The following is a 19,985-nucleotide window of genomic DNA, read 5'->3' as shown; positions in this document are numbered from 1 at the left end:
CCTTCTCAACTTTCCTGGTAACTTCCTTGAAAGATTCTATAAGATTGGTTAGACAAGACCTACCACACATAAAGCCATGTTGACTAACCCTAATCAGTCCCTGACTACCTAAATACTTATATATTCAGTACCTTAGAATACCTTTCAATAACTTCCCCAGTACTGATGTCAGGCACACTGGTCTTTAGTTTCCTGGCTTATTCTTAGAGCCTTTCTTAAAGAATGGAAGAACATTAGCTATCCTCCAAATCTCTGGCACCTCACCAGTGTCGAAGGATGTTTCAAATATCTCTGCTAGAGCCCCTGCAATTTTTGCACAAGCCTCGCAGAGGGTCCAAGGAAACACATTCTCAGGCACTGGGGATTTATAGACTAATTTTCCTCAAGACAGTAAACACCTCCTCCTCTGTAATCTGCATACGGTTCACGTCCTTGCAGCTGCTTTGCCACATTTCTGTGTCTGTGCCCTGAGTAAATAGAGACACATAAAATCCATTTTAGATCTCCCCCATCTCATTCAGCTCCACGTATAGGTTATCACTCTGATTTTCCAGAGGACCAGTTCTGTCCTGTGCTATCCTTTTGCTGTTAATATATCTGTAGAAGCCCTTGGGATTCTCCTTCTCCGCTAGAGCAACCTCATGTCTTCTTTCAGCCCTCCTCATTTCCTTCTTAAATGTTCTCTTGTATTCCTGATACTCCTCAAATACCTCACTTGTTCCTACATGCCTATACCTGTTATACTCCTTTTTCTTAACCAGGTCCTCAATATCTCTTGCAAACCAACGCTCAACCTTTTGATTCCCGACTTTGTATCCAGGCTTAACAATATCTTTCTCCACGACCACCCCACTATCTGTTCTGGTGCTTTGGTTCCCATCTACTTGCAACTCTAGATTAAACATGCCTGTGCAGCATTAGCAAACCTTCCCACTAGGATATTAGTCCACCTCCAGTTCATGTGCAAACCGTCCCTTCTGTACAGATACCACCTTCCCTGGAAGAGAGCCCAATGATCCAAAAATCTGAAGTCTTCCCTCTTGAACATCTCCTTAGCTATGTGTTAAACTGTATGATCTTCCTATTTCTGGCCTCTATTACACGGCACAGGTAGCAAAGATGGCACTGGTGAGGTATGGCAACACTTTACAGGCAGCAAACAAAATTACTGTATTAATGATTCTTTTTCTGGTCTATGATCACTGCAATCCACAGCATGTAATTTCTCTTTGCGAGTTGTGCTTTTGAACTGTCTGTATGACCTGGCATTTTTGCGGTACCACGAAGGATTCAGCGAACTGAAGTCTCAAGGATGCAGGTACGGCCACAGTGGCTGTTCCCAGAGTGGACTTGGTGTCGTACTGAAGCGTCGGGTAGACAGTGAAAAACAAACCGATGATTGGCCGAGCCCGATTAAAAGATTAAGGCAATCAAGGCCAAGGGCGAAGGATGAAGTGATGTTCAACTCGCCACTCTGCAACTTGACTCAACACTAAACTGACTCAGTACTGAACTGACTCCATGGCTGTGGCCTGCAGCCACTGGCACACAGCTCAGTACTGAACTGACTCCATGGCTGCGGCCTGCAGCCACTGGCACACAGCTCAGTACTGAACTGACTCCATGGCTGCGGCCTGCAGCCACTGGCACACAGCTCAGTACTGAACTGACTCCATGGCTGCGGCCTGCAGCCACTGGCACACAGCTCAGTACTGAACTGACTCCATGGCTGCGGCCTGCAGCCACTGGCACACAGCTCAGTACTGAACTGACTCCATGGCTGCGGCCTGCAGCTATCTGGCACACAGCTCAGTACTGAACTGACTCCATGGCTGCGGCCTGCAGCCACTGGCACACAGCTCAGTGCTGAACTGACTCCATGGCTGTGGCCTGCAGCTATCTGGCACACAGCTCAGTACTGAACTGACTCCATGGCTGCAGCCTGCAGCCACTGGCACACAGCTCAGTACTGAACTGACTCCATGGCTGTGGCCTGCAGCTATCTGGCACACAGCTCAGTACTGAACTGACTCCATGGCTGTGGCCTGCAGCTATCTGGCACACAGCTCAGTACTGAACTGACTCCATGGCTGTGGCCTGCAGCTATCTGGCACACAGCTCAGTACTGAACTGACTCCATGGCTACGGCCTGCAGCCACTGGCACACAGCTCAGTACTGAACTGACTCCATGGCTGTGGCCTGCAGCTATCTGGCACACAGCTCAGTACTGAACTGACTCCATGGCTGTGGCCTGCAGCTATCTGGTTCCTGGACTGGTCAGAAACAAGAGCAAATCTACATATGCCGGAAATCCAACCAACACACACAAAATGCTGAGGCCCTGGGTCGACTGTTTACTTTTTTCCGTAGATGCTGCCTGGCCTGCTGAGTTCCTCCAGTATTCTGTGTGTGTTCACTCGCCTCAGCATTGAACTGGCTCCATGGCAGTGGACTCACTTTCGGGGACTCATATTCTCTGTGTTACTTGTTTACTTTTTTTTAAGGCGTGCATGACTTGGCTTTTTTTGCGCATTGGGTATTTGATGATCTTTGCTGCACGGGTTTTTAAAAATGGGTTCTATTGCGATTGTTTGTTTTGTGGCTGCCTGCAAGAAGACAAATCTCAAGGTCATACACAGTATACGTACTTTGATAATAATCGTACTTTGAACTTGAACTTTGTCCTTTAACTTAGCACCTAACTCTCTGAACTCACAATGTAGGACTTCGTCACCACTCTTACCCATGTCCTTCATACCATTGTGGACCATGACCTCCAGCTGCTCACCTTCCCACTTAAGAATCGATCTTAGATGTCCCTGATCTTGGCACCTGGGAGGCAACTTACCATCCAGGAATTTCATTCTCATCCACATAATCTTCTGCCTGTTCCTCTAACCAAGGAATTCCCTATCACTACAGCTTGCCTCTTCACCCCCTTCCCTTCTGAGCCACAGAGCCGGACCTAGCTCCAGCGACCTAACCGTGGTTTTCCTCTGCTAGAACCCCCCACCCAACAGTATCCAAAGTGACCTACCTGCACTACGAGGCTGTGTGTTTATTCCCCTGCTCTACTTGCTTTACACTTATGACTGTGCGGCTAATCTAAGCTCCAATGCCATTAACTTTGCCAATGACACCACTGTCGTAGACTGAATCAAAGGTGGTGATGAATCAGCATACAGGAGGGAGATTAAAAATCTGGCCGAGAGGTGCCATGACAACCTCTCACTCAATGGCAGCAAAACCAAGGAGCTGATCATTGACTTCAGGCGAAGGACACCAGAAGTCCATGAGCCAGTCCTCATCAGGGGATCAGAGGCGAAGAGGGTCAGGAACTTTAAATTCCTCAGAATTTGTCCTGGGCGCAGCACAGAAGTGTAATTACAAAGAAACCATGGCAGTGCCTCCACTTACTAATGAGTTTGCGAAGATCCGGCATGTCATCTAAAACAGTGACAAAACTCTATCGATATGCAGCAGGGAGTATACTGACTAGTCACATCATGGCCTGGTATGGAAACACCAATGCCTGGAATGGAAAATCTTACAAAAGGTAGTGGATACGGTCCAGTCCATCACAGGTAAAGCCCTCCCAACCACTGAGCACAGCTCCACTGTGCGTTATTGCAGGAGAGCAGCATCCATCGTCGGGGACCCTACCCACCCAGGTTAAGCTCTCTTCCTGCTTCTGCCATCAGGAAGGTGGTACCAGAGCCTCAGGTCTCACACCACCAGGCTCAGGAACAGTTTTTACCCCTCAGCCATCAGGCTCCTGAACCACATGGGAGAACTTCATTCAACTTCACTTCCCCTTCACTGAACTGTTCCCACAAACTATAGAATCACTTTTGAGAGCTCATCTCATGTTCTCGATAGTTATTAATTATTTAACATTTATTATGATTATTACTATTTCTTTCTTTTCGTATTTGCAGTTTGTTACCTTTCGCACACTGGGTATCCATGCTGTTGGAGTAGTCTTTCAGTGATTCTATTATGGTTATCAGATTTCTTTGGTATGCCCACAAGAAAATGAATCTCAGGGTTGCATACGGTGACTTTGGGAGTAAGAACAGGAAGGCAGATTATTATCTGAACGATGTAGAGTTAGGTAAGGGAGAAATACAAAGAGATCTAGGAGTCTTGTTCATCAGTCACTGAAGGTGAATGAGCAAGTGCAGCAGGCAGTGAAGAAGGCTAATGGAATGTTGGCCTTTATTACAAAGGGAATTGAGTACAAGAGCAAGGAAATCAGGGCCCTGGTGAGACCACACCTGGAGTATTGTGTACAGTTTTGGTCTCCAGGGTTAAGGAAGGACATCCTGGCTATAGAGGAAGTGCAGCGTAAATTCACGAGGTTAATTCCTGGGATGTCCGGACTGTCTTACGCAGAGAGGTTAGAGAGACTGGGCTTGTACACGCTGGAATTAAGGAGATTGAGAGGGGATCTGATTGCAACATATAGGATTATTAAGGGATTGGACAAGATAGAGGCAGGAAATATCTTCCAGATGCTGGGAGAGTCCAGTACCAGAGGGCATGGTTTGAGAATAAGGGGTAGGTCATTTAGGACAGAGTTAAGGAAAAACTTCTTCTCCCAGAGAGTTGTGGGGGTCTGGAATGCACTGCCTCGGAAGACAGTGGAGGCCAATTCTCTGGATGCTTTCAAGAAGGAGCTAGATAGGTACCTTATGGATAGGGGAATCAAGGGATATGGGGACAAGGCAGGAACCGGGTATTGATAGTAGATAATCAACCATGATCTCAGAATGGCGGTGCAGGCTCGAGGGGCCGAATGGTCTACTTCTGCACCTATTGTCTATTGACTTTTATGCACTTTAATAATAAATTTGCTTTGAACTTTGAACTGTGGCCCAGGTGAATCACCACAGGGGTACTCTACCGATCCTCTTTCCCCTCACCTGACGGTCATCCAGTTACCTGTGTCCTGCACCTTGGGTGTAACTACCTCCCTGTATGTCCTGCCTATCAACTCCTCAGCTGCCGAAACGGTACCGAGTTCATGCAGTTCCAATCCAACAATGGCCCGTTAGAAGCTGCTGCTGGATGCACTTCTTGCAGGTGTAGTTGTCAGGGGCACTGGTGGCCTCCCTGACTTCCCACATTCTGAAAGAGGAACATTCCGCTATCCTGTCTGGCATTCCCGCAGGCCTAAATCTGTACTTCGAGAGAATAAATAGCAAAGAAAAGTCTTCCTATGGCCTACAACTCTCCTTGCTGAAGTCTCAATGAGCCAAAACCTCAAATCCCCACTCTAACACTAGTCCACTCACACATTAGCCACTCTGCTTAAACTAAACTTCTTATTGGACCTCATCAAGTTCCTAGTTATGCACAATCCAATGTCACCTTGAGAACGGTGGCATGCAAAATATGCCAACTGCCCTTGTTCACTTTTTTTTTTAAACCTTTTGCTTTCCCCTTATTGACTTCCCAAAGTACAGCACCTTACCTTTATTTGGTTTTTCAACCATCTGTCATTCGTCCACCCCCATCTACAACTGATCTATATTCTGCTTTATCCTTTACTGATCGACTTCACTACAGGCAGTCCCCGGGTTACGTCCGAGTTCTGTTCCTGAGTCCGTCTTTAAGTCGGATTTGTACGTAAGTCGGAACAAGTACATCTGGTATTATTTAGCGTCAGTTAGTCAAATGTTTGTCTTAGAATATAGTATATATTTTACCTTTCTATGCATATAAAACACTTTAAAAATGTATGCATTCCAATAATTAAACCACTGCGTTGTTTTCATCCGGGGCAGGGTCTTTCACATGCTCCATTATTCTCACTTTATCCGTTATCCTTTAAAATTGTTCCGATTGTTGACCAACTGTAGCCTAATGCTTTTCCAATGACTGATGGCGTTTCACCTCTTTCCAAACGCTTTATTATTTCCACTTTACTTTCAATCGTGATCACTTCCCGTCAATGGAACAGAAACACTCCGGGCGGCGGGTCCCCAGCTGCGCCGGCTCCCGGGGTCCACTGGGTCCTAAACACCACCGCACTGAATTCCCTGGGTCCTAAACTCCACCACACTGAGACAGGCTAAATGGGACAAGAGGGGGCTGTGCTGCGTTTGGGTATTTGATCCTCCACAATATTCTGCATGGGAATTTAAACTGGAGGTGGCCGTGTTTTTTTTTTAACGAGGTCGAGTTGCGAGCTCGACATCAACCCGGCACGGATGGTACGGGAGTCACTGGATCGACATCAACTCAGCACGGGAGCGGTCTTTCACTAGATCGAACTCGGGAAACTCTGTTCTCGAGCACAGCGCAGATCTTATGGTGCCACCAGCCGACCAGAATGGGGTGGGGGGAGGGGGGAGAGACAGGGTCAGGGTGAATCTTACCAAGAAAAACTTACGCCAAATACAAAGTTAAACACTCAACACAGTGTCAACAGCAACGACTTAAAATGTTAAAATGGCGAACAGCATCGCGATCCAACTTAAAATGGCGGACAGTGTTCTCCTTCCTCGGTTCATAAGTAGGAGTTGTCCGTAAGTCAGACGTTCGTAACTCTCTTTGTCTCTTTCTAGCTCTCCCAAGTCCCTTCTTAAGCTATTTCCTGGTTACTTCAACTCTCAAGAACGGTATCTGATCCTTGCTTCCTAAACAAATATGCTTCATTCTTTCTCTCAACTAAATGTTCCACCTCTCTTGTCAACTGTGGTTCCTTCACCCTACCACCCTTTCATTGTCTCAATGGGACAAACCTATCCAGAGCCCAATTCAACCTCCATATTTCCTTTGTACATTTCCATCAGAACATCTGTTCCCATCTTTCTGCTTAATAACATTATAATTAGTACTCCCCCAATTAAATACTTCCCCATATCATGTGATCCTATCCTTGTCCAAGGCTGTGTTATAGGCTAGGGTGTTACGGTCACTATCTCTGAAATGCTTGTCCACCAAAAGATCTGTCACCTGATCAGGTTCATCAAATTTTCTTTAAGGTATTGTAGGAAAACAGTAATGTTTGAAATAATTAAATAAAAGGAAAAAAGCATGGGTATAAATGGGCTGGAACATCATGACTAAAAATCACCAACTCGACTCTCAATTTAATCTTTTTTTAGTGGTTGTAACGGAAGTCTAAATCAACAGGACAATCTTGGCCCAGACTTGTTGGATGTACTCTAGGTGACAAAAAGCAACAAGATCATAAACTATTCGTAATTGAAAGGAAATCAAAGGTTGTAAACGCACAATAGGCACCGGAATACAAAATACTTCTTCGTGCAGGTGGTATGGAAGTGAAGAATGTTCCACCACACCTTATGATCGATAAATCATTAGAGCATTGAAAATAATGTTGTACTAGAAGAACATGGGTGTTTAGGCAGAGAATGAGAAAACTGAGTCGAGATCAAGGAGAGAATTTGGAAAATTGAGCTCTGAAAATTAAAGAACAAAATTCCAGATAAAAACTACACGAGCCCTTTGTTAATGTTATGTATAAATTGGATCCAATAGATTTCCTTACCAGAGTTTTTACCGACACTTGTTCTCTTCTCTGTGTCTTTCAATCTTTCCTGTGTGGATTTGACAGTCTTGGGTATGTCCATGGCCGTTGTGGGAGTGTTTGAATTTTGCAGAACAGGCTTTCTCGGTAAGGGCGGCCTTGCAGCAAGATTTTCTGAAGATTTAGCTTTCAGTTTCCCATCATCAATCAATCCTTCTGGTGGCTTTTTAACCTCTGTCTTGTCAGCAGTAGGTTGTGATGGACATCCACTCGAATCCAAAGGGATCTCAGCACTATGACGTTTGCCTGTCTCCTTGTGCTCAGTGTGAGAAGCTTCTTTGTACTTTAAGCAGTAAGAAGTACTGCGGAGTCTAACACCAAATGCACCTCTTCCCTCTTCATCTTCCTCAGTCTTCTCTTGTCCATGTGCTTCAATCTTAGATGCAGAACTTTCAGGGAGGGACATTCCTTCATCCTTTTCCTTGTTCTCGTTTCCAGGTAACAAGCTCGCCTTCTGAGGGATGGTTTTGTATGAAACATCTGGATCTGCAGCTGGATCATCATTCTGTTTCACGCCACTGTGTCTGGACCGATTCCGAGCTGAGGAAATTGAGAATTTAAAGGAACCCTGACTATTTTTCTTAAACGAACCCTGTTGACTTAGTGTTTTTTCTTCTGATATTTTAATGTTGGCTTCCTTAAATACTGCAATATCCTTGTTTTCCAAGCTGCCACCACCAACCGTTTCCAAAACAGATGGTTTCTTTGATGTTTTAGGAGAATCGGCAGGCTGGGAGTATGTGTCAGACACCTGAGTCAATGGAATACTGCTGAAGTTTTCAGGCACCTTATCAATTGTGTCTTTGAAAGTTGAGCGTTCTTCCGCATTGTCTGAACAAGCAAATGTCCCTTCTGATGTTGGCTCCATTTTTGCTTGTTTACTATATGCACATGGATCTTCTTGCAAATATTCTCCTTCTCTGCTCACTGACCCCTCAGGGACAGCTGCAGACGGTTTGTCACTGCCTATCAATAATATGTCGGTCTGAATCAAATTCTGTGTGGGATACGCAGTCTCATCACCCAAAGATGGATCGACGGGAACTGTGTCAGTGTTCGCAGCAGCAGCTTCCCAAAGATTTGCACTTTTCTCTTGCTTTAATGGATCGGTGACATCAAGTGAAGTGGAGTCATCAGAAATTACAACTGTAGATCCTACCTGACTGGTGCCTGGTAACACAGAAATATCAGTGACACTCTCTCCCAGCATATCCAACTCCACCGGCATGATATATTCTGCAATTTCTGATGATACAGAGTATGTTTGTAGTTGTGCATTGCCATCTAGTGCACCAGTGGCTCGCTGACCAGCGACATCCACAATGGGAAGTTCATCAGCTCCTTGTTCTATAGCACTCACAGCTTCCGGCATGAGTATGGAAGGCTCAGTCTGTTGTCCCTGAGGGAGAATTGTTGTTGGACATTCTGCTCTTTGTTCCAAATCCATTTCAGGATTGGCAAATTCGGCATCGTTCTTGACGGTTTCTTGTTCATTTTCCTCCTTTAGCTCAGGAACATTATACATCGAATCACTCAGTCCTTCAGCAAGTAACCTCTGTAAAAACAGTGACAAGTATTCAGAGTCAACTGCCAGCTTGTTTTCATTTTAGTCAGCAGCCTTTACCTTAACTTGATGACTGGAGCAGAAAAAGTAACAGCTGTCACTTCATTTCAAAGGCAATTTTGAGAATGAGCACAATAGGAAAGGCAAGTGATTAAGCACCAGCTGCCCACTTAATTGACATCCAGGCAGCCACCTTGAACATGCAAGATGCAAGAAAGTTGCAGGGAGTAATGGACTCTGCCCAACACATTACTAGTACATCTCTCCCCGCCATCAAAAGTTTCTGCGTGAGGCACCGTATCAATAACCATCAAAGGTCTCTACCATTCAGGACATGTCACCTTCTCAAAGCCACCATCAAACAGGAGGTACAGAAACCTGAAGTCTCACACCCATCAGGTTCAAGAACAGCTACTTCTCCTCAACCATTCAGTGACGACGTGGAACAAGCTGCCAGTGGAAGTAGTGGATTTCAACATTTAAGAGAATTTGGATAGGGCCTGGATGGGAGGGGTGTGAGGGACTATAGGTCATTGTCTGAGTCAATGGGACTGGGCAGAATCATAGTTCAGCACAGACTAGAAGGGCCTGTATCTCTGCTGTAACACTCAATGACTCCATTATTGAACTGATCTACGCAATCCTAATCACCACCTCAGTACAGTAACTCTGACACTTAGCAAAACAATGGTGTTGCTTTTTCTCTTTGTTCTTTCTTGCATAATTTTTGTACAACTCACGCTTAGCTTGTGAATATTGTGCGTACGATGCTATGTGCCTGTAATGCTGCTGCAAGTACGTTTTTCATTGAACCTGAGAATACCTGTGTACATGACAACAAACTTGCCTAGACTTTGAAATGCATTCCTTCCCCCACTGGTGCACCATCAACAAACGGCACCATGATCACTCGGAAATCACTTCCCAAACCTTCGACCTCCACCCATCAAGATATGGTGACACATCATCTGCTGGTTCCCTTCCAAGTTGCGCCAGGCCTGGAAATTCATCACTATCCCTTCACAGTCACTAAGCCTAGCTCCTGGAGGCTCCCCACACACCAGAATTATGGGAATTCTAGCAACACTAGAGTGGATTCATACGAAGGAAACTGATGTCCTTGAGTGGCCCAATCAGAGCCCTGATCTTAACCCTATCGAACATCACTAGCAAGACCTCAGAATGCTGTCCACCGCTCCTCCCCAGATAGCCTGGCACAGCTTAAGCAATCTTACAAGGAGGAATTGGAAAATTTTGCTCCAGCACATTGTGCAAAGCTAATAGAGACTTTATCCAAAAAGACTACTGCCTACAACAGCTACAAGAGGTGCTCAACTAACTACTGAGCAAAGGAGGATGAATACATTTGAACTACTGACACCTCAGTTTTTGATTTTTTTTAGGTTTCTCATGCTTTACAATTTCCCGTTTTGGGGGCTCTACCATGAAAGTAAGAGCATGTGATTCACAAATAAAAATTCTCAGTTAAATTGATCAAAATCTCTGTCATACTCATTTATGAGAACAAAGGGTTGGGAGCTGAATACTTTTACAAGACACTACATGTTGCACTGAGTACAGGAGTTATGTTGTATTATTGGAGTTCTGTGCATAGTTTTGTCCCCTCCTTTTCAGGAAAGATATGTTTCAAATGGAAAGCGTACAGAAAAGATTTATGAGGATGTTGCCGGAACTAGAGGACCTGAGTTATAGACAGGGCTGGGTCTTTATTGCTCTGTAGCAGTTCAAGGAAACTTATAAGCATCTTCTCAAGGGCAGCTAGGGTTGGGCAATCCAATGATGCCTAGATCCTGAAAATTGTTGACTTTTTTTAAACAAATGGCCTGGTTTAGAGACCTAGTTTCCTCGATGAAAAAAATCATTAAATCACAGAACACAGGACGGTACATCACAAGAACAGGCCCTCTGGCTCACTATGTGGTGCTAAACTCCAGCACATGATGTGCCAAACTAATTAATTCAAAGACATTTAATCCATTCTGTTTGCACACAGTCCATTGCCCTCCATTCTCTGCATATTCATGTGCCTATCTAATTGTCTCTTTTACCATATCTGCCTCCACCACCACCCCTGGCAGCACTCTCTTGCCCCACACAGCTTCCCCCTTATCTTAAAAAGATGCCCTCTAGCATTAGATAGTTAGACCCTGGGAAAAAGACACCAGCTATCTACCTGTGTCTCTTGTGATTTAATAAACTCCTATCAGCTCTCTTCCCAGCAATAGAGATAGTTGCTCTTGTAAAATTTCTCACAGACTGGCAGCTAATGGTAACAGAATGCCGCATTGAGGAGATGACAATTGCATTGCGGAATCAGACTACAATGGGACATTCAGTAAAGTTCTGCGTGTCCTATTATGGAGAGGGTGTTGCAAGCCCTGGAAAGGATACATTGAAAATGAAGTAAAATAAAACTTGGGATTTCAGGTTAGGCAACAAAGACATGAAACCTTGGAAGGAAGGCCTCTGTGCAAAAGAAGCTTGTGTATTCTCTGAAGAGCAATGATCTCCAGGAATCACATGAACACAGAGCATTATTAAAAGTTCATGGCCTAGAGATCTGTTTGAGCCATTGTTCCTGCTTTAAAACTGGCTTAGCAATCCCCTTTGTGTGTGCAATCTGATAGTTCCAGATCCAAATCAGTTCTAGCAGGTTTTCAGAAACCACAAGTGTTAAACGTTGAACTTACCACATCAGCCACACATTTCCCTGTTCCTTTACAGGAGCCCAGAAGTGCTTAACCCACAGTGGGCACTCTTGCTTTCTGATAAGTACAACTTTTTCCATTCACAACTTGGAAAGGGAAACTGTCCTCTCTAGCCCTGCTCCAACACACTGTTGGGCTTCTCCCAATTCACACACATTTGCAAGCCAGTAGAAGGGTTGGAATTTAAGCCTAGAGAGAGCTACTACCTCTACTGGAAGAGATGAAAATTTGAAAACCAAGTCTGCTTTCTGCATAAAGTCGTAATACTTACGGAAGAGGATCTTCGTTTGGTGTGGGTGCGCTGATTCCGTGGTTTCACTGCGAGTCTGTGCCTCGCTGCTGAATTATCCAAGCAAAGGGACAACACAGGTGGAGAGTTAAAATCAATACCAGGTGAAGCATGGCTGTCAGCAGATGAGGTATAAACCAGTGGTGATGTGGGACTCAGTGACCTTGCTGTTGGCCTTGTTGTGATGACTGCAGAATGGGGACTGTTGGGTCTCGAGGAGGATCCTGGAGAAATCTGTAAATTAATAAACCAAGAGTAAGTCCTGCATTGAACATAAACCACCATTCCCAATATCAGCTCCACAATGGAGCGGCTATGAGCTCTGCTGTGCTATTCCCATGTGAGAGCATGGATTTTGGGTTCAACAGTTCAGCTATATACCAATCCCAACACAAGCACATAACTAGCATGTTGCTGTGACTCATCAATGTAGCAATGGTGTATTGTTGGATAGAAAGAGAAAGAAAGAAAGCAATTGGATATATAGAAAACACTTTTCAGGGTGTCCTAAATCACTTTAGAACCAAAGAAGCAAGTCCCTGTTGCAGTCCAAGTGACGTTATGTTGAAAATGGGATGTGTCGTAAGTTGTAAAATTAGTCAGCTCCATCCTGTGTACTAGTTGTAATATCCAAGACAGCTTCAAGGTGCCTCAGAAAGGTTGCATCCATTATTAAGGACCCCCATCGGCCGGGTAATGCCCTCTTCTCAATGTTACCATCAGAAAGAGGTACAGAAGCCTGAAGCACACACTCAGTGATTCAGAACAGCTTTCTCCCCTCTGCCATCTGATTCCTAAATGGACATCGACCCATGAACACTACCTCACTTTTTTCTGTATTTATATTATTTGTTTTTGAACTTTTTTTAATTTAACTATTTAATATACAAATATATATTGATTTACTTAGATTTATTTATTTTTCTCTCTATACTATCATGTATTGTATTGTGCTGCTGCCACTAAGTTAACAAATTTCACAACATATGCCGGTGATATTAAACCTGATTCTGAAATGTTAAAACAAAGGCTTCATTCATGGGTCAGCTGGTGTGGTAACACTTCACCTGTGAGTCGGCTGGTGTGGTATACTGCGTCCAGTGCTCCCAATGTAGCCTTTTATATATTGGTGAGACTCGATGCAGACTGGGAGACCGTTTCGCTGAACACCTACACTCTGTCCGCCAGAGAAAGCAGGATCTCCCAGTGGCCACACATTTTAATTCCACGTCCCATTTCCATTCTGCTATGTCTATCCATGGCCTCCTCTACCGTCAAGATGAAGCCACACTCAGATTGAAGGAACAACACCTTATATACTAGCTGGGTAGCCTCCAACCTGATGGTATGAACATTGACTTCTCTAACTTCCATTAATGCCCCTCCTCCCCCTTCTTACCTCATCCCGGATATATTTAGCTTTTTACCCCGCTCCTCCTTCATTTTTCCTCTCTTTCTGCCCATCACTCTGCCTGTTCTCCATCTCCCTCTGGTGCTCCCCTCCCCCTTTCTTTCTCCCTAGGCCTCCCGTCCCATGATCCTTTCCCTTCTCTAGCTCTGTATCCCTTTTGCCAATCACCTTTCCAGCTCTCAGCTTCACCCCACCCCCTCCAGTCTTCTCCTATCATTTCACATTTTCCCCTCCCTCTCCTACTTTCAAATCTCTTACTATCTTTCCTTTCAGTTAGTCCTGACAAAGGGTCTCGGCCCAAAACGTCGACACTGCTTCTCCCTATAGATGCTGCCTGGCCTGCTGTGTTCCACCAGCATTTTGTGTGTGTGTTGCTTCATTCATTACTTGTCCACTTGTCCAGCCCAAGTTATAGATTTTGTGTACAATTTGACAAGCATAAAGTAACTTAAGTTAATATTTCTCCCTTAGTCAGAACCACCAGAAAAACATGAACTGAATACTGTTTATTTAACTGTTCCATAATGGCTTGGGTGGTAGAAAATGCAAACCAGGACTATGTATGTAGACCAAAACACACTTGTACTCAGATAAAAAAGTATATATTATTGAAGATGGGAGTGTTTTTTTTCCTACACTCTTTTAGAAGGATGCGGTCCAAATGCAGGAAGTTGGGACTAGTTGGGTGGGCCCCATGGTAGGTATGAACTCATTGAGTCAAAGCTCCTCTTTCCATGATGTATTGCTCTATGTTCTATTACTAAGTAGAGCAATGTCTCTCGACTGTCAATTTTGATTGATTCAAGATGATGACTCTTACAAGAATTAACAAAGATCTATCACAGGAACAGAACTCTTAACGAGTAATTTTAACTGGGATCAAAGATTAAATAGTTCTTATTGTTGATTACTTGACCAAATATCCACTTATAAATGAGAGGTTATTTGTTGAGTGCAGGTTAGCAAATCCCAGTCGGTGAGCAGTATTTCCCATTGATTTCACTTCTGGCTTAATGGTCATTAAAATGTTATTAGACAGCAACTGCAACTTTATTTTATTTAGAGATACAAGGTGCTAACAGGCTCTTCCGGCCCACTGGGCCCACGCCACACAATTGCACTCATGTGGTTAATTAACCTACCAATCCATACCTCTGCCGGACAAATGGCAGATGGAATTTAATGCAGGAAAGTGCAAGGTTTTCCACTTTGGTAGGATTACCCAGGGTGAGACACGCACAGTGAGCAGTTCTGCGCTGAGGAGTGCTGTAGAGAAAAGGTATCTGGGAATGCATTGGAAGTGGTGGCACAGGTAGATAGGGTCCTAATGAAAGCTTTCAGCACAGTGGCCTTCATAAATCAAAGTACTGAGTACAAGAGATGGGATGTTATGTTGAAGTTGTACAAGACGTTGGTGAAGCCTAATTTGGAGTATTGTGTGCAGTTTTGGATATCTACCCACAGGAAAGAGGTTAAAAGATTACAGGGAAAATTTACAAAGATGTTGCCAGGACTGGAGGACCCGAGTTAAATGGCATGTTTGAATAGGTTAGGATTGCTTGGAATGTAAAAGATTGAGGGGATATTTGACAGAGGTATACAAAATTATGTGGGGTATAGATAGGGTAAATGCAAACAGGCTTTTTCCACTGAGGTTGGGTGGGACTACAACTAGTGACCATGAGTTAAGCGTGAAAGGTAAAAAGTTTAAGGGGAACATGAGGGCAAAGTTTGATGGGAGGAGGCAGTTTAAATGGTTCAGCATGGACTAGATGGGCCAAAGGGCTGGTTTCTGTGCTGTACTTTTCTATGACTCCATCTTTGGAATGTAGGAGGAAACCAGAACACCCAGAGGAAACCCATGCAATCACGGGAGATTGTACAACCTTCTTACAGGCAGCGGGAAATGAACCCGGCTCGCTGGCACTGTAAGAGTATTAGCTGATCACTACATTACCATGCCACTCCAAATTCAATTAGGAAATCTTAAATACACAGTTTAATCGTAATCCCAGTTTGTCACCGTGCTAATATTATCTGATGCCAAATCCAGTTCACACAGTTGCTCCAGATTACTATGAATTTTTGGCAAAGTTGCTTACATGCGGGAGGGGGGAGCTGGGGGGGGACTTTGGGGTTCTCACGTTTAACTGTCATTCATTCTTTGGGGCACTCCTCTGTTTCCCTGGATGTTTGCGAAGAGAAAGCATTTCAGGATGTATATCGTATACATTTTTCTGAAATTAAATTTGACCTTAGAACCTTTTAAGTTAGTTTCAAATGAACGCAATGTCCAAACTCTCAGTCCATTAAAGTACTCAGGCATAACACTTGAAAACTCAGTTCAATCTGAAGCAATGGGAACATAATAAGATTTGACCAGAAAAAACTCGTGGTAATAACAATCAAACAGTAATATTCTTGTAGAGGCAGGAATTGTCAAAGTAAATTCATTATCAAAGTACATATACATCACCATATAGTACCTGGAGTTTCATTTTCTTGCAGGTAATTACAGGAAAATTAAGAAATACAAAACAAATTATGGAAATCTATGCATAAACAAAGACTGATAGACAACTAATGTGTTATAGAAGACAAATTGTGCAAATAAATAAATAAGTAAATAAATACTGAGAGCATGAGTTGCAGAACCCTCGAAATTGAAAACAAAACTGAAGCTAGAAATACCACCACAATGTCTGGTTTTCATAAGGTTATTAACTTGAAATATTCGTGCTCTTTCTCTTGCCGCTGATGCTAGCTGACCTGCTATTTCCAACATTTTCCTCCTAAATGGATTTTTAAATCAGTTTCATGTCTGTTCTGGTAGTGTACATGGCTTTCGTGTTGGGAAATTGATGGGTAAAACATAAAGCCTGCAAAAGCCTTGTAATTGGTCGTGTGAACTAGAGGCTCTTTCTGTGCCCATTATATTCTGATTAAACTGATAAATCACATCTAAGGGCATTCATGGCATTGTCCGTTTGATTATGATTAATAGGAAGTGCACCAGACTGACGCCTTATGCAGTATTCATTTCCACGGTCAAAGGCTGCTCGCATTTACTGGGATTCGGGTAGGAGCTCCTTGAGTGAATAGGTACAATAAACAAGAAAAGAAAATGATCTCATTGACAAGGAGCAATTGGCGACATGAAGCTTTGTTCAAACCCATAACGTAACCCACTGAAGTAGAAAATCAGTAAACATATAAATTCATAGGAGCTCATTATCTGGGCTATTAATGATTAACAGAGATTTTCAAAATCTTGTGAAAGGTCTCTGTGGCAGTTCCTGCCATGCATGACTATCCATCCTTTCATCTATTCTAATGAAACAACATAAATGTTAACATACCAACTATTTCGAAAAGGTGGAACAGATAAGAGAGCAGGCAGCAAACAATGAATGGGTTTACTCTACATTCTTGGAACAGTGACATGTTTATGGACCTGCTTCTGAATTATAGGAAGAGAAAATTAAATAAAGGCCATTACTCTTAGTCAAGGGGTTCCCAACCTGGAGTCCACGGACTCGTTGCTTAATGGCATCGATCTATGGCATTAAAAAAAGCTGGGAACCCCTGCTCTGTTAGTTCTCGACCTGCAATGTATTAATCCTGGAAATGTGTTGCTTAAGAGAGTTGTGACAGCTCAATCATTGTGCAACTTCAAACTGAAAGATTTTTTGAATATTAATGGGGCCAAGGCTTCATAGTGCTAGGTTAAGAAAGTGGTGTCAAGATTTAAAAAGAGTCAACCACAATGTTTGTAAACCATGGAGGTGACACGAGAGGCCAAGTGGAAGTAAGAATCTTTATTCTGTACTGTGGAGTTTAATATAGATAGGGAGATATAGAAATTAAAAAGTAACACTAAAATCATTCACAAGCTTCCTTTATGAGGCAGTAGATTAATAGGTCAACAGGATTGCTACCTGCAGTGTTGAGTCATTAAGCACGAGAAGAAAATTGAGGGCACAGCTGAGGGGAGTGAGACCACTCTGCACTGGAGTGTGGACAGGCCAACTGTTGGCACTGAGGCAGATTCAAGAACAAAAGGAGGGACTCTTGGTAAAGAACAGATGGAATCACAGCAGGGAAAACTAAGTGTTCTTTCTGGGTCTCTGAGCTGTCGTTCCCCTAGTTCAGGGCTCCATTTAAGACAAATAAGGAAACACAACGGTGAATCAAACCTCGGCACTGGGGGAAATTTTTGAATCTACAATTGTAGGAATCCATCTTTCAATACAGGTGCTAAATATGTGCAGGGTGTTAATGCATCTTTGTCCACTTAGTTGTCAGTGGACCAGGACGTGTGGGTGGCAAGTACGTTCATATTCATATTTAGCAATTGCAATGGAAGACAAATTCACCCTCATGCCCTCTTTGCGTGCAGATAAAGCTTAACATTTGGGACCATTAGTTGAAACAATGAAAAAAAGCTACAGAGTTTATGCAAAAAAAATGGGGAGAAAGTTGTCTGGTATCAATGGGCAAAAACAACCTCAAAATGCTCGGGAATCTGGCAAAGATAATATACTCAGTGAGTGTTTATCTGAATTTCCAGCATCTGTAGAATCTCGTGTTTAATCACATAATCAGAAGTTGTCAGCATCAATTTCAAGAGGAACAATTACAGCTTAAAAATGATATCATTCAATGCTTAATTTCAGAATAATCTCTCAATATATTTTGTAGTTCCTACCTTCCAGCAGATTAGTAATAAGCTGTCATCCCAAAAATTCATCTGATGTTGAAGCAAGTTATTTACCTTGAACCACATTCTGTCCACCTAAGTGAACTCTCACAACCATACCTCTCAACCAGCAAGCTGCAATGCATTAAAATGGTGGAATTTGATTCAGCATGTGAGATGGATAGTCTGTTTTCTGTAGCCCAAGGTACCAGGCTAATTTTACCTGCTTTGGAGTCTTCCACACGGCTTTCAAGCAGAAACAACTTGGGATTTCTGATTCAAATCGGATAGTTGAGAGGTATGTTCGCTGGTAATTATTTCCCCAAGTCATCTTCGGAGGGATCTCCCGAAATTGGGAGTTGTGCAAATGATTACCTGCTCTTCTTCTTCGCTGCCTGTCCCACCTAAAGTCAAAGAGCTATGATTCTTGTAATGGTCAGAGTACTGTGGGATGGAATTAGGAAAAGGTTCAGTCAAAGATGGTAAATGAAAATGGACAAAATGTTACAGAATAAAATTAAAAAACCTGCTACGTTTAACAACATGATAGCACTGAGAAAGAATGCGTGACAGAAATTAGTTCCAAACTGATACTTCCTTTAAAAAAGAAATTGAAAAAACATTGTACACAATGAGTTTATTTTAAATTTTAAAGATCAAGATGAACAAGAAGGGCTTTGATTCCAAACTTGCATAGTTATGGAAAATAGTTAAACAAAGGTGGTAGAACAATGATGGAAGAGACAACATTGTGCTTGTCTAAACAGTTAGGGTGACCTGAGGTAACAATTGCAAGCTATAAGCTCAGAACACGGAGAGACGGTAGATGGTCCTTTACAAAGGCAAAGTGAATCTGTGGGACAGGTTGGAAGCTTGTGCAGTGATAGTTTAATGCATTCTTTCCAGTGACAGCTGGAACAATTTCTAGTTGAAATGAACATCATCTTACATAATAGGCAGGTGCAGTGCAACATTGATCGGAGCTAGAGCAGACTTTTCTGCTCTCATGTTTAAGCCCCCTTTAGATTTAAAGTTTTCAAATGGAAATCTACTTTGTACAATCTAAGCCATCCTGCTTGGCCATGAAATTAAAGCAGTAAAAATGCTTAAACTATTACTGACTAAGGGTCTCAGCCCGAAACGTTGACTGCTCATTTCAACGGATGCTGCCCGACCTGCTGAGTTCATCCAGCTTGTTTGTACGTGTTGATTTGACCACAGCATCTGCAGTGTACTTTGTGTAAACTATTCCTGTTGGTTCATAAAGTAATTTAGCAAATTGGAGAACTTCAAGCTCATTATACTTCTGGTGATGAAGATCATATAATATGTGGAGAACACTATTTAACTTCAATGGAGCATTTATCTTTTGGATGACCTTACACTATTTATTCTGACATTGTTACACCACATTCTTAATACAGTAAATCTGGTAAATATAAGGTGCATACTATTTTGTTTTACTAATCTTAGCCATGTCATTTTGTTATCTTGCAAATAGACAGAAAATCTTTGACAGCAATGTCAAAATATGAATTACTTTGAAATACATTAGTTTACTTTCTCAATGAAAATTAGAATATCTTTGCTGTCATTGCAATTACAGCCCTCAAAAGGCTCATAGAAAGCAGTTTCAATTATATGAAAATGCTCTACAAGATATTAGAATTTGAACCAATGTGAAAGCAAGATTCTCACTGTCCAATGCTTGCAGAACATCTAGCAAACATT

At 42.9% G+C, this 19,985-nt stretch overlaps 1 protein-coding gene across 7 annotated transcripts in view; it reads right to left on the bottom strand.

Moving 5' to 3' along the window:
- LOC140726980 (CRACD-like protein) overlaps positions 1-19,985 on the bottom strand; it is a 197,991-nt gene that overhangs the window by 40,085 nt on the left and 137,921 nt on the right. For 6 of the 7 annotated variants that reach the window (XM_073044056.1, XM_073044062.1, XM_073044060.1 and 3 more), the window contains 3 exons: positions 18,630-18,698; positions 12,127-12,378; positions 7,524-9,117 (listed from right to left, as the gene is read on the bottom strand). In XM_073044056.1, the coding sequence (XP_072900157.1) occupies positions 7,524-9,117; positions 12,127-12,378; positions 18,630-18,698 (1,915 nt within the window). The remainder of the gene's footprint in view (positions 1-7,523; positions 9,118-12,126; positions 12,379-18,629; positions 18,699-19,985) is intronic. The other variant, XM_073044061.1, reaches the window with a different exon arrangement.

This window comes from Hemitrygon akajei, chromosome 4 (genome assembly GCF_048418815.1).
Source record: "Hemitrygon akajei chromosome 4, sHemAka1.3, whole genome shotgun sequence".
In the NCBI taxonomy this organism is placed as follows: domain Eukaryota; kingdom Metazoa; phylum Chordata; class Chondrichthyes; order Myliobatiformes; family Dasyatidae; genus Hemitrygon; species Hemitrygon akajei.
This window is presented reverse-complemented; position numbering and strand designations above follow the sequence as displayed.